Here is a 15,148-nt window from a genome sequence, read left to right on the forward strand (position 1 = left end):
GTTAACCACAATGATGGTTTTAAGGCACAAGTCAAAATGTATGCGTTCCGATTTGAAATGTGTTCATTACACAGAAGTCCAGATGCGTAAATTGCCAAAAAAACAAACAAAAAAACGGTAAAGTGTATAGTAAATCCAAATATTTTTGTAAAATCGTTAATGGTGCCCACTAGTTGCAGCCTTAACTATTGCACATTACAGTGTGAGAAGTAACAAGTAACACACAACATACTCACACTAAATAAATTTTAGTGCTGTAAATTAATGAATTATATATTATTATCATTATATAATATACAGTATATTACTAGTAATAAGGTATCGCCTCCTCTGATTTTCACTCAGTTGACATCAGACACCAGACACATACTGTATAATGTACCCATTTGTAAAGTTTGAGAAAAATCGGTTGAAATAAATCGTTTGAAATCCCCCTATTCTAGTTTACTATGGGAATTCCTTGCAACAGGTTAGTGATTGCTTTGAAGTTGCTTTTACCATTAATGAAATTTGATTGACTGTCTTTATTTTGAAATGTAAGCAACAAAAAAAATACTAATAAAAAAACAACAACAAAACAAATAAAAAACAAACAAACAAAAGGAAAATGTACAAAACCTGATAATGTAGATTCAAGTAAAACAACAAGGTCACAGCAGACACACTTTCACATGCTCTAAAGGGGATAGGAGGAAGTATATTGGAATTAATCTTTTCTTGCTCTCCATTGGGAAAATGGGTTTGCAAATCAATTAATCAGGCATTGTTTTATATTGGTTTTTTTCCCCTCCAAATCATGAACAGGTGACACATTTGACCTGGAAATCAATTAAATAAAAGCTAAAATAATGCTCATCTTTGGGCTTTGAGTACTATAATTTAGAAATATGCCACCCAGTGGCAAGAATGAGGTACTAATGTACTGATCTAATCGACATAAGGCACTCCTGCAATAACTAGAGAGCCAACACAAATACTGTATAATAAAGCTCACTTTGGGGCATTAAAGTTACATATGTATATTATTGTCACCATAATTTGCAGTTGCGTCGAACTGCACTGCATCATAATGAGAAGTGTTCAAAAGAACTTGGTTGAGTGAAGCAAAATGCAGTGCAGTTTTACACCACTTTCACAACGTTCCAGGAAATTCTATGACCAGATCACGAATGCATCTTTATAATGTTCTGAAATATTTAAACATCTACACAAAGTGTGCTGTGAAAGAACCATTCCACCTCAAATACAGGACAATCCTTGCATGTTCGTGATGACTTGAAGGCAATTGTTGATTCAGTGCAGAGGAAGGAAGGAACTGCTTCCTGTGAAACGGAAAAGTGGCCCCCTTTCCTTTTTGGAGAAGCAAACATTTGTGTGGTGTAAAAGACAGAAGACAAAGTGTCCTGTGCAGTTGTGATAGTATTGCATCTAAAAGTTTGTTTCACACTCTGAATCCGTTTTCAGGTAAGATAATGAATTATTCAATATTTATTTGAGGGTTGCTAAAAAATATTGAGTATTTTGGGCATGACTGCTAGGCCAAGCATTCTTACTTTGTGCTGTTATGTAAATGTACCTCTTCACTGATTGAAGAAGTTGATTTTAATCACTGTACAATATTCATAGGCATATCATTGTATGGCCAATATTATCTATGTCAAATCACCAATGCCATATTGGTATTTGTGGAAAATCATTTGGAAATCTCACTGCACTAAATATGGGCTTGCTGGATAATGGGTTGTAAAACGTGCGGAATATCTAGATCTCAGATCATTTTGATCAGGCGTATTAGTACTACGCTATCCCAGGTGTGGAAGATTTTGGATGGTAATGGGTTTTAACACACCAGCGTAACATCTGACATCATATGTGTCTTGTGGAGTGCAGCCAGATGGTGTCCTTGACTCCTGTATGCATTGAAGAGGTGACCCAGTGTGATGACTCGCGTCCATATATGAGGTCTTATCTCATTCAAATAGACTTGCGTTGTCATAATATAACTAGACAAAATGGTTTATTTGTTCCAGGTATTGACTCGAGCTGTAATACGAAGACTCGATTTATTGGACAATTTGACATTGTATTAAAAGAACGGGACAGTTTTGCTGCATATACAGTCTTGTACATGTGATGTCTCTGTCTCAATGAAATCGCTGTTTATTGGTTGTTTGTCACATGAAACTTTGTGTGCAAGAATGTAGAGGGATGTAGATAGAAGAAGTTGTTTTCCCGTTTCGCCATTTGAGTCTCAATGCATTCCGAAATGCAAAAACTAAGAGCCCTGTCTGTCTCACGTATTTGTGTAACTGGCGAATTATTTCACAATAAACAATACCCTTACAGTTACTGCCTTGTTGTTATCAGACCCTATTGCCTACGGTTGCAGAAACTACTGTTGGCCACAATACAGTCAAATATCACCTCAACCTGAGCAGAGGTCTGTGGTCTACTGAGTGCTATTCTTATTACCTACTGCGAAACAACTGATAAAACGCATACCCAATCTGATTGAAATTGCCAAAGCTGCTGACACAATTTGACAGATTTTAGTGCAAGGGCTATAAAAGGTAGTCAAGATGGCCAAAGTAATTAATTTGTGCAGTAAAACCAAGTCAATTACCTTTTAATGTCTGCGATGAAATTCTTTTTGGAAGATTCCTATAATCCTGATTGTCTGTTTTCATGCCATAAATTGAATTTAATGAGCATGGCACATATTTCACAACTGTAAAAAAGACACACACAAAAAAGACTTATAACCTTAAATAGCCTTACTCTATCATAGCTGTATTTTATTCCTAAACTGTCAATGTCAAGGTGAAGTTGCAAGGTGAGCTCAATTCGCCTAGCAAAAAGCAAAAACAAAACAAAACGACGACAACAACAACAAAAACATGTTTTTTGCAAAAGGAAAGAAAATGCCTGCAGGGATTTGGATATACACATACAGTACTCATGGCATGCATTTCAACCCTTTCAATTATCAGGACTCAGTTGGGAACACATTCTGTATGCAGGCCCCTTTGGGCTCCAAAATAACACAACACGACAGTACACAATTTTTTTATGAGCAGACAGAGCGCTCATTAATAATGTATTGTTTTGGCCTTTGACCGTACGTAAAAAAAAAAAAAGTTTTTACCACAGGCACAAACACTGTTGGATAGCAACAATGAAGAATATTTGGTCTTTATTAATTTGAATAATTCTATTCCCGGAATATTTTGCAAAGCAAATTTTCTAGTTAATATAGTTTGTGCATATTAGTATTTTTTTCCAATATGCTGTATTGTATATGGAGAAAAAAAAACTGACACCATGATAAAGTACAACAATGTCCTAAAGATTGTAACATTTGCAAGTATCACATTATATCACACCCCTGTACTTCTCAAAAGTTGCAAGGTATCTATAGATTGCTATGATATGCTATGATGTCTTAACCAGCGTTAGAGTCCTCGTTTTTATCTTTCCTTGGCCTTTTTGGCTTTTAGCAACAACAATTCTCAGCATAAACATGCTGATGCTGTTCATCTATTCATCTGCAATTTTTTGAGGAGAGATAACGCTGTGAGTCAGTTATTTGTAATCAGAAAATAGATGCAATCTGTAGACTGTGACCAGAATATGTTTTATAGATAAGATCAAGCACCATAGTATTACCTTTGCGGGGGGAGGGCGGTGGGAGTGGGCCTTAAGCTGATACCAGTGGACACAGGAGTTGGTTACAAATAACCTTCTCGTTGACGGTGCCCACACACTCTTCCCAACATGCGGCGAGAGGCGGCGGAGGCGGATGAGAGCTTTCGCGGTGCTAAATCCAAGCAAGTTTGCCCTTTCATCTCTGCAACTCGAGCCTGCTTTCATGACAAAAAAAAGATAGTGTTCTCATTTCCATGATTAGGTTAAGTAACCTGCACACGTACTACCCTTCACTGTAAAATACATGAGATAAAGAAGATACTGATTGGGGCAACAGGAGCAGAAAATGTAGCTATTGGTGAATATTGTATACAATATTTGTGATGCACTGTCAATCAGACAGTGTTCTTGCTACCCAACTTCTTCATTCAGAAAAGCTCAAGTATGAAGTTTAATCTCACAAATATATTTTGCCAAATTTGAAGGTGACATATTTGAGGCCATTAAAGACAGTTTTGATGTGCACACAGCCAATATTTGGTTTCGGTGCAAACTTGTAAACAACATAAAAAAAAAAACATTTCGAGTCAATTTAGGCTTACTGTGCTTTCCTGTTCACACTATGCCTTTAGTTTAAAGAATAAAAACAGAATGCCCTCATAAACTCATTCTCATGGATATCACGTTCCTCCAACTTACCTTTATATGCCCCTGTTGGAGTATACTGCTGTATTTTGACTGGTGGCTTGTGCATGTTCTCTTCTTGAAATGTAAAAGAGTCTCTGAAGCTTTGATTGGCAGCTCACTGACCTTGAGGGTTCATCAGTATGTTTTAAAATGTTTATTTTTTTTTTACTGTTCTCATAAGGGGGCTTCCAAGACAACAAAGGAGAAATTATTTATTTGCATGGTAACCTTTACAGAGCAAACCCACCACCCCGCCTTCCCCCCTGAAACCCCACTGAAACTCCCCCATGGGATTGTGTTTGATGCGAGAGTCACAGCAGATGTGTACAGATGCATGATGCATTTTTGGTGAGTGGATATTTATCCACATGTGAACAAAACTGTTGGTCTGCTTCTGTTAAAGAAGAAATCCTAGCAGAATCAGAAATCTTGGTCTCTGCTGAAGGTCACGGGTCATCCAACAGGTTAATGACCCCAAAAACCCTGATCTAAATCCTATTGAACATCTGAGGAAGGAGCTTGTCTGGAGAATGCAGCCTTTATATCTGAGACACCTGAAGCAATTGATGTGGTGCGGTGCATGAGTCTCATTGAGAGTTACAAAAATGCAGTGATTGACCAGGGTGGTGTAAATAATGTTGTGGCGGCTACATAATATGGGTCATGCACAAATACATTAACATACTATGTATGGCGAGCTCAAGATTGCTGCTAGTACTACATAGTAGTCTTCAGCAGGCAATGCTTTACTTTGTTATGGTGTGACCTCATCATCTTGGCACTATCATACCCCACCTTTCTTGTAGTGAAAGCTGACAGACCTGATATCGCACGTGTACACACACACACACACACACACGCACACACACACACACACACCTACACACACACACACACATGTGCACACACGTGCACACACACACACATACCTTCTACGTACATACATAGGTGTGTGTGTGTGTGTGTGTGTGCGTGTATGAGTGTGTATATATGTGTAGGATATACAGGCAGAGAGAGAGAGAGAAGTGGGGTAGAGAGAAACATGGAAGGCAAAGGGGAGGGAGTGTAGATCATGCATGTGCATTAACTCAGCTCCAGCGGCGCAGCAGCAGCAGCAGCAGCGGCAGCAGCGGCGGCAGTGGCGGCAGCACAGGAGGCAACGTGAGGCAGGAAGGCAGAGGATAAGACTTGGAGGGAGGCTGCTTAGAACAAAAGCTGCAGAGGACCGCTCTCCATCACTAAAAGAACAACAGAGGTGTAACAGAGGAGGGAGGTGGGGGGTGCCCATGAGCGTAGTGAGACAATAACGGAGTAGAAGAGGCACTGAAACCAAGGCTCTTGTCTTGTCTGCTCTCCATGTTTTTGGGCACTCACCATACTATTGCCCTCGTCTCCAAAGGCAGAGGAGAATGTCGGCGAAGAAGGAATTTGATGTGAAGCAGATTCTCAGGCTGCGCTGGCGCTGGTTCAGCCACTCATCCCAAGGTTCGGCAGGAAGCGGAGGTGTCGGCGGGGTGGGAGGTTACATTCAGCAGGATGGCAGCGACCACAGGGGAACCCCCGTCCAGGGCCGGCTCAAGAGCCACTCTCGGGAAAGGGGTGGAGGAGGACTGCGGAAGTCAAGCAGCCCGGCCCACAGTATCCTGGCACCGACACCGGGACCCACGCCTGTCTGTGTCAGAGCGGGTCAGCAATCATGGCAGCAGCAGCAACACACCGCGCCAGGCCTTCAGGTCAACGAGGACACCTCCAAGACTACTTCGTCACACAGCACCACCAGGAAGGAGGACACCAACACCGGCAAAGAAGATGTGAAGAGCACCACGGAGGAACCTGCACAGGTGGAGGCCAGAGAGAGGTACGACTGATGACCTCACAGACCATGTGGTTATGTGTTGCAACTTGCATACACTCACTGAACAATATTTAGGTACACTTGTAGAATCTAATGCGTGTCAATTTAAAAGGAATATCTCAAAACCACCATTACTTCGAGTCATTAATACAGAAACATGTTTATTGCTGTTGTTGCAGTTTGAAGTGGTGTAGAACTGCACTGTCTCACATGGAAAGCTAATTCTATTTTTTCTCTCGGGCCGCTAAATAAGGTAACCACCACTTCAAACACCCCTCCATAAGGAACAGTGCATCTCTAGACAAGTAGAAACTACCACAACAATAAACACAAAGGTGGCAGTAATCCTGGAAGGCTGTTTGCTTGGAGGCAGGGGTTCAAGACCTGCTGTGGACAGAAAAATATTGGCAAGTGAGGCTGGTGGATGGAGGGAGGCCAGTTTACTTTGTGAGCTCCCCTGAGCAACACAACCTCAACTTTTCACAAACAACTCTAAATATGTTAAAATACAGTAAAAGCATTATTGTACCGCAACGAGATTTTTTGGGAACATAACACTTGTCTCGTTTGGATGAATTGAAGCGTGTATGTTGTGCATGTTAGCTCTGCTTTGAAGTGTTTGGTACAAGTCTAATGAATAAGGCAAGCCATTGCTGACCTCGGGACTCACTTTCAAGGTCTGCAGCTTAATGGATAGGGTAAATCATTGACATATTATTTTAATTATTCAGTCGACATAAAGGCTCAACTTCAGTCTGTTTTGAGGCCAAACGCTGTCGTCCAATTTGTCATATTTTTACACTGACAGCCTTTCATGGGGTTAATGTGTTCGGCGAGAAAAAGCCGTGACATCACTTAACAGCCAGAAGCCTTTTTAAACAGAAAGAACCGTTATCACATGAATTAACCCGATAACCATTAAAGTCACTTTACAAGGCATATGCAATCATCGCAAGCGGCTGCAGCACAGGAAAAGTGTTTTGCAAAGCTTGGTTACAAATGTTCAGGTGTTCATATACTTAGGTCTGGTGTGCTGATTTCTGTATGTTCATGTGTGCTTTCTTGCTGAATGCTAAAAGGAAGCCAACTTCACATCAAGGAAACAAGCTTTAATCTTGTCTGTGACATTCTGAGGTAATCGGCACTATGCTCGCTTCATGTACCTGGTGAGGAATTGAACAGTTAATTGCACCTTGTTTCTTTGTTTTAGAACAGACTCAAGGTGACTAAACTGTAAGCAGACTACAATGTGTAAAGGAGGGTTCATTGAAAGCCAGCCATAACAGTCGGAATGATTCCAAATTAGCATGTAGTTTTGGAATCAGTTCAACATTCTGCTCTTCCTAATTGGCAGATATCCATATTTGGTGGGGGATCACTATGTGTGAAAAGCGCATGCATAAGAGATGTGCTCACAGTGAGGGAAAAAAATGTGTGTAACTCACTGGCTCTCAGGGGGGCTATGAGTTCATGTTGGTCATGTAAAATACAGCAGTGCCATCGTATTTGACAACGATGCTGAAATATTAAAAGGGTTGCACTCTGTGGGATCATAAAACATGCCCTTGGCCTTCCTGCACTTGGTTTTAGTAACATGCATTTATGGACTTTAAGCGTGCAGAGTAATCTGATATATAAAGTCAGTTTAATGAGAAAGCCTTCCTTTGCACACATTACATTTATAAACGTCAACACTGTTTTTACACTTTAATGTAAATGAGAATGACCCTCAGTAGTGCGCAGACCTTTGCCAAGGCCTCCAAAAGAAATCCTCATCTAGATGAAAATCAAATTAAGAACTTCATAAAAACACATTTCAAATTGTTTTTGGAAATTGTGGACGTTGTGTCCTCCGGGCCAAAGAGGAAAAGAACCATCTGGACTATTATGGATGCAAAGTTCTAAAGCCAGCATCTGTGATAGTATGGGCTTTGTTAGTGCCAATGGCATGGGTAACTTACACATCTGTGAAGACACCATTAATGCTGATAGGTGCGTACAGGTTTTGGGGAAACACATGCTGCCATCCAAGCAACGTCTTTTTCATGGACGCCCCTGCTTATTTCAGCATGACAATGCCAAACCACATTCCGCACGTGTTACAACAGCGTGGCTTCGTAGTAAAAGAGTGCAGGTACCAGACTGGCCTGCCTGCAGTCCAGCCTGTCTCCCATTGAAAATGTGTGGTGCATTATGAAGCGTAAAATACGACAACGGAGATCCCGGACCGTTGAACAGCTGAAGCTGTACATCAAGCAAGAATGGGAAAGAATTCCACCGACAAAGCTTCAACAATTAGTGTCCTCAGTTCCCAAATGTTTATTGAATGTTGTTAAAAGAAAAGGTTGATGTAACACAGTGGTAAAACATGACCCTGTCCCAGCTTTTTGAAACATGTTGCAGCCATAAAATTCTAAGTTAATGATTATTTGCTAAAAACAATCAAGTTTATCAGTTTGAAAATTAAATATCTTGTCTTTGTAGTGTATTCAATTAAATAACGGTTGAACATGATTTGCAAATCATTGTATTCTGTTTTTATTTGTGTTTGTTTTGTGGGTCGAAGTCAAAGAAGAAGAAGAGGTGGAAAGCGGTTTCTTTGTCAAAAAGAGAAGAGGAAAGCACAGAGCCTAGAACTGAATGTGGGGACTTTGAATGTTGGGACTATGACAGGAAAATCTCAGGAGTTGGTTGACATGATGATTAGGAGAAAGGTTGATATATTGTGTGTCCAGGAGACCAGGTGGAAAGGCAGTAAGGCTAGAAGTTTAGGGGCAGGGTTTAAATTATTTTACCATGGTGCAGATGGGAAGAGAAATGGAGTCGGGGTTATTTTAAAAGAAGAGTTGGCAAACAATGTCTTGGAGGTGAAATGAGTATCAGATCGAGTGATGAGGCTGAAACTTGAAATTGAGGGTGTTGTGTGTAATGTGATTAGTGGCTATGCCCCACAGGTAGGATGTGACCTAGAGGTGAAAGAGAAATTCTGGAAGGAGCTAGACGAAGTAGTTCTGAGCATCCCAGACAGAGAGAGAGAGTCGTAATTGGTGCAGATTGTAATGGACATGTTGGTGAAGGTAATAGGGGTGATGAAGAAGTGATGGGTAAGTACGGCATCCAGGAAAGGAACTTGGAGGGACAGATCGTGGTAGACTTTGCAACAAGGATGCTGTAGTGAACACTTTTTTCCAGAAGAGGCACGAACATAGGGTGACCTACAAGAGCGGAGGTAGAAGCACGCAGGTGGATTACATCTTGTGCAGAGGATGTAATCTGAAGGAGGTTACCAACTGTAAGGTAGTGGTAGGGGAGAGTGTGGCTAGACAGCATAGGATGGTGGTGTGTAAGATGACTCTGGTGGTGGGGAGGAAGATTAGAAAGACAAAGGCACAGAAGAGAACCATGTGGTGGAAGCTGAGACAGGACGGGTGTTGTGCAGCTTTTCGGGAAGAGGTGAGACAGGCTCTCGGTGGACGGGAGGAGCTTCCAGAAGACTGGACCACTGCAGCCAAGGTGATCAGGGAGGCAGGCAGGAGAGTACTTGGTGTATCTTCTGGCAGGAAAGGAGAGAAGGAGACTTGGTGGTGGAACCACACAGTACAGGAAATTATACAAGGAAAAAGGTTAGCAAAGAAGAAGTGGGACACTGAGAGGACTGAGGAGAGGCGAAAGGAATACATTGAGATGCGACACAGGGCAAAGGTAGAGGTGGCAAAGGCCAAACAAGAGGCATATGATGACATGTATGGCAGGTGGGACACTAAAGAAGGAGAAAAGGATCTATACAGGCTGGCCAGACAGAGGGATAGAGATGGGAAGGATGTGCAGCAGGTTAGGGTGATTAAGGATAGAGATGGAAATATGTTCACTGGTGCCAGCAGTGTGCTAGCTAGATGGAAAGATTACTTCGAGGAGTTGATGAATTAGGAAAATGAGAGAGAAGGGAGAGTGGAAGAGGCAAGTGTGTTGGGCCAGGAAGTTGCAATGATTAGTAAGGGGGAAGTTAGAAAGGAATTAAAGAGGATGAAAAATGGCAAGGCAGTTGGTCCTGATGACATTCTTGTGGAGGTATGGAAGCATCTAGGAGAGGTGGCTGTGGAGTTTCTGACCAGCTTGTTCAATAGAATTCTAGTGCGTGAGAAGATGCCTGAGGAATGGAGGAAAGGTGTACTGGTGTCCATTTTTAAGAACAAAGGTGATATGCAGAGCTGTGGGAGCTATAGAGGAATAAAGTTGATGAGCCACACAATGAAGTTATGGGAAAGAGTAGTGGAGCCTTGACTCAGGACAGAAGTGATTATTTGCGAGCAACGGTATGGTTTCATGCCTAGAAAGAGTACCACAGATGCATTATTTGCCTTGAGGATGTTAATGGCAAAGTACAGAGAAGGTCAGAAGGAGCTACATTGTGTCTTTGTAGATCTACAGCGGTGAGGTGTGCTGTAGGTGTGACAGACGATTTTAAGGTCGGAGGTGGGCTGCATAGGGTCAGCCCTGAGCCCTTTCCTTTTGGCAGTGGTGATGGATAGGCTGGACAGATCAGAATAGAATCAGAATCATCTTTATTGCCAAGTATGTCCAAAAAACACACAAGGAATTTGTTTGGTTAGACTGGAATCCCCGTGGACCAAGATGTTTGCCCAGATGACATTGTGATCTGCAGTGAAAGCAGGGAGCAGCTGGCGGAACAGTTAGAAAGATGGAGGCATGCACTGGAAAGAAGAGGAATGAAGATTAGCCGAAGTAAAACAGAATATATGTGCATGAATGACAGGGGTGGTGGGGGAAGAGTGAGGCTACAGGGAGAAGATATAGCAACGGTGGAGGACTTTAAATACTTGGGGTCAACCGTCCAGAGCAATGGGGAGTGTGGTCAGGAAGTGAAGAAACAGTTCCAAGCAGGTTGGAACGGGTGGAGGAAGGTGTCAGGTGTGTTATGTGACAGAAGAGTCTCTGCTAGGATGAAGGGCAAAGTTTATAAAACAGTGGTGAGGCCAGCCATGATGTACGGATTAGAGACAGTGGCACTGAAGAGACAACAGGAAGCATAGCTTGAGGTGGCAGAAATGAAGATGTTGAGGTTCGCTCTCGGAGTGACCAGGTTGGATAAAATTAGAAATGAGCTCATGAGAGGGACAGCCAAGGTTCGGTGTTTTGGAGACAAAGTTAGAGAGAGCAAACTTCGATGGTTTGGATACGTCCAGAGGAGAAATAGTGAGTATATTGGTAGAAGGATGATGAGGATGGAGCTGCCAGGCAAGAGAGCGAGAGGAAGACCAAAGAGAAGGTTGATGGATGTCGTGAGGGAAGACATGATGGCAGTTGGTGTTCGAGAGGAGGATGCAGGAGATATGCTTACTTGGAAAAGGATGACGCGCTGTGGCGACCCCTAACGGGACAAGCCGAAAGGAAAAGAAAGAAGAACACAACGTCCCAACTTCATTGGAATTGGAGTTGTAGTTTGAAATTTTAAATTATGAACTATGAACTGAACTCGTTCATTTTTTGAACGATCACTTGAACTTTTAACTAGTTCGTGTAGAAAATGAACTTTCCCAACACTGATCCTGTATTATTTCACATCGCACAATATATAGCGCAGGTTTTTAAAAAGTCTCAATGTCATTTTTTTCCCAATACTTTGGAAGCCTACAATGAGCCAACTAAAATCTATCAGGCTCTGACAGAAAACTATCTTGGTGGTTTTTGTGTAATTCTACAATGATGATAAATGAACAGGAATACAAAAAAGAGGAAGGAAGAAGCAACCTGTAGCGCACGCTGGGGCCGGACAGAAAAAGCGGAGCAACTGGTTTTGTTGACTGCAATGTGGTTACTTGATAAGTTAACAGTTAGCCTTCGATTTCTTCTTCCACTACTACTATTACTACTACTATTACTACCACTACTACTACTCTTTCTGGTTTTGTATTTCCTGGCAGTCTGAATGCTCTGTGGCACCATGCTGTCTCTCATAGGTCAGTCATGGTATTATGACAGACATCTGTTTTGGGGTGCTGGTTGGCTGTTTTTTCCTCATCAAGTGTGAGCTCTGTCACATTTTAAAAATTGGTAAAGCTGTAAAAAATTTGTAGCCCTATGTGTGTACCCCGCTTTAACTGGAGCGTCAGTGGCTCAGTCCATATGGATTAAACATCAACCTCTTAGACGAAGCCCCAAATCAGTCAGATATGAACAGATTGAACACTTACAAGCCTCTCAAAGAACAAAAAAGAACAAATGCAACCCCTCAAGTTCACAGTGTACAGTTACACAGTAATAGCTGGAACTGACATCTGGATGAGGCGTCCGTGTGGGACGTTGTGAGGCGAAGTAGGCCATTGACTGTGTGACACATTGGCAGCGAAAAAGATATCACTAAGATGCGCACATTCATTTACTCCGCCAGCCTGATGCCCCTCTTAGGTCTCACATCATAAATTATTGACACATAATTTGTCACAATCCCTCAGGTTAAATCTACAAGAGGCTAGATTTATGACGGATGTGAAAAAGTACAACAGCTTTTACCGTCTATCTCATCTTGGAAAGTATCTTAGTGGTGCTAGGATTTATTTTGCTCACATGATGTCCAGCCATTGTTTAATTTATTGTCATCATTGTGTTTGATCGCAAACTTTAAAATGTAACAATATTTAATAAAAAGTCATTTGACCTTTCAAAAACAGATTCAAAATCATCATATTGATAGTATACCGGATTGTAATAAGGAGAACAGTCTCTCTGTTGCATTGGCAGCCCCCAATAATAAATAAAATATCCGTCAACAAATACACACATTACTTTTACTGGCATCTTCCATCCATCCATCCATTTTTCACACCGCTTATCCTCACCAGAGTCGCAGGCGTTCTGGAGCCTATCCCAACCGACTCTGGGCGAGGGGCGGGGTATACCCTGAACCAGTCGCCAGTCAATCGCAGGGCACATAGAAACAAAAATTCATAGGTAACATTAATAATGTCATTATAAAAAAAAAATCTAAGTTCATTTAAAGAGTTTCCACTGTACATACTGGGGAATTAAGGATCATAAAGCATTTCTCAGAATTTCCATCACCCAAAGAAACCAGAACTGTGAGGGAACATTTTGAAGCCAACTTACAAACATATTGACTCATTCATGCTGTGCTCTCAGTCGACAATTTTTCATGCTCGACTAGGTACATTGTCACTTTAACAATTATAATTAGCCTTCTCAGTCTGCTCTGGATGTTGAGTTGCTAAATCAAACTAGGTGGAGTAAGTCACAGGCAATCTTGTTTTCTCCCTCCCTTGAGTCTAATGCGGCCACATATCTATTTGTCCTGTCCTCATCCAAACAGGCTCCATAGTTGGCACAGAATATATGGCCCACGTTAACCTGAATGGAATGGAAACCCTGACCTCTCGCACATAAACACTAACAGAGGTTGGAGTCAGCGGTTGTTAGTTTGAATGATATCTCAATTCCCTCTCTGCCGCCTGGGAAAAGAAATACTGCCGCCTCTCCCATGTCAGCAGCAGTAATTCAGATATTTGTTGGAAGCCTTATAACGCAACAAACATCAGCGTGTGGGGCACATCAGTTTATTTTTGAAAGGGGACAATGCAATTTCATAAAACACATGAAGTACACATGGTTAAAAAAGCCAGAATTAGCCAGAGTGGCTAATTCATGCGGCAAGAGTGGCAAATAAAGTGGAGTTGTCATCTCACAATGACATCTTTGTGGATAAGAAGCGTTAAGGATCTTTTTGTAATAGATTCTGAATGTTGTTTTTATCAGAAGGCCATCTTGGATAGATGGGTCAGATTCTGCTGAGAAGAGACATAGCAATAAAATACATATTCATAATTACATGCTGGACACATTCCTCTTTTCCGTACAAATCACCATCTGTCCTTTTTCCACCCTTGCAAATTGAGCTAATTCAAAGAAACTAATCCCTTACACAGCTTTTCATGAATTTTACATGGATGCTATTAGGAAAAGCTGCGACTCAGTTAAGCAATATCCTGAGGCACTCATTTCCAGTCATGTCATTGGAAAGAATCACTGAGCCATAGATAACAGTAATTAAGCAAACAAGCAAAAATAAGAAATAAAAATACAAACTGAAGACTTTAATTTAAAGATACCATTTAATGTAACGCACATATTTTTTTTGTTAAATGCTGGTTTGTAACTAGATTAATGATTAACATCTAAGTAAACATGCATTTCTCATATCGATGGCAGAACACATTAGAAACAGGAAGCAAAGTATGACGCTGATTAATGACTTGACATCACCTATATGAATCATACTCCAAAAGTAATGATTCTCTTTCACTATGGGAGGAACCCTCCATAAGAGGAATCGCTAACTTGTATGACAAACTCTCGGCGCAAATCTGAACATTTTCACTACAAACACTCCTCCATCACTCACAATTAGCACACATACTGTACATCATTTATTAGCATCAGATTGCTGGATGTCACTGTAACAACTGACGTACGGGCAACAAAAAATTCCAAATGGTTTTAATACTATCATAGCATGCCACTTAAGCATAGACTGAAAAATAACTGCTTATTTTTTTTCCCATTTCTCACACATTGGGTGCATTTTTTGATAAAGGTTCAACAGAGGGAAGCCATATTTAATTTAGTTAACCCTCTATGAAATATATCACTGAATATATTACATTTAAAGGGGTATATTTCTTGAGTTTAAAATCTTTGAGATTTGTCTGTGATGAAAAGTGAGTTATAAATAAAATTATTATTTATGATTAACATTTTACCATAACGATACTATTACTAACAACATATTGCTTTTTGTTGCGTAGTTTATCAAACTTGTGTTACCACAAATCAACATATGGCAGATTAGCTCTTAAATCTGGTACAATCCATAATTCAGCTCTGTAAAACCTCTGAAGTTGAGAAAATATTTGTTACCTATACTTTTGA

General features: G+C 41.0%; 1 protein-coding gene and 1 long non-coding RNA gene across 4 annotated transcripts in view; one reads left to right on the plus strand and one right to left on the minus strand.

Annotated features, from left to right (window-relative positions):
* Positions 1–45: 45 nt before the first annotated feature.
* klhl4 (kelch-like family member 4) overlaps positions 46–15,148 on the plus strand; it is a 55,321-nt gene continuing 40,218 nt past the window's right edge. For 2 of the 3 annotated variants that reach the window (XM_061787408.1, XM_061787412.1), the window contains exon 1: positions 5,563–6,190. In XM_061787408.1, the coding sequence (XP_061643392.1) occupies positions 5,742–6,190 (449 nt within the window). In that variant the 5' untranslated portion in view covers positions 5,563–5,741. Of the gene's footprint in view, positions 1,465–5,562; positions 6,191–15,148 lie in introns of those variants that run through there. The other variant, XM_061787411.1, reaches the window with a different exon arrangement.
* LOC133484586 (uncharacterized) lies at positions 4,474–5,845 on the minus strand. The gene is made up of 2 exons (XR_009790441.1): positions 5,707–5,845; positions 4,474–5,570 (listed from the first exon to the last, which is right to left on the minus strand). It is a non-coding gene; the product is annotated as an uncharacterized LOC133484586 (long non-coding RNA).

Source organism: Phyllopteryx taeniolatus, chromosome 10 (assembly GCF_024500385.1).
Source record: "Phyllopteryx taeniolatus isolate TA_2022b chromosome 10, UOR_Ptae_1.2, whole genome shotgun sequence".
Lineage (NCBI taxonomy): Eukaryota > Metazoa > Chordata > Actinopteri > Syngnathiformes > Syngnathidae > Phyllopteryx > Phyllopteryx taeniolatus.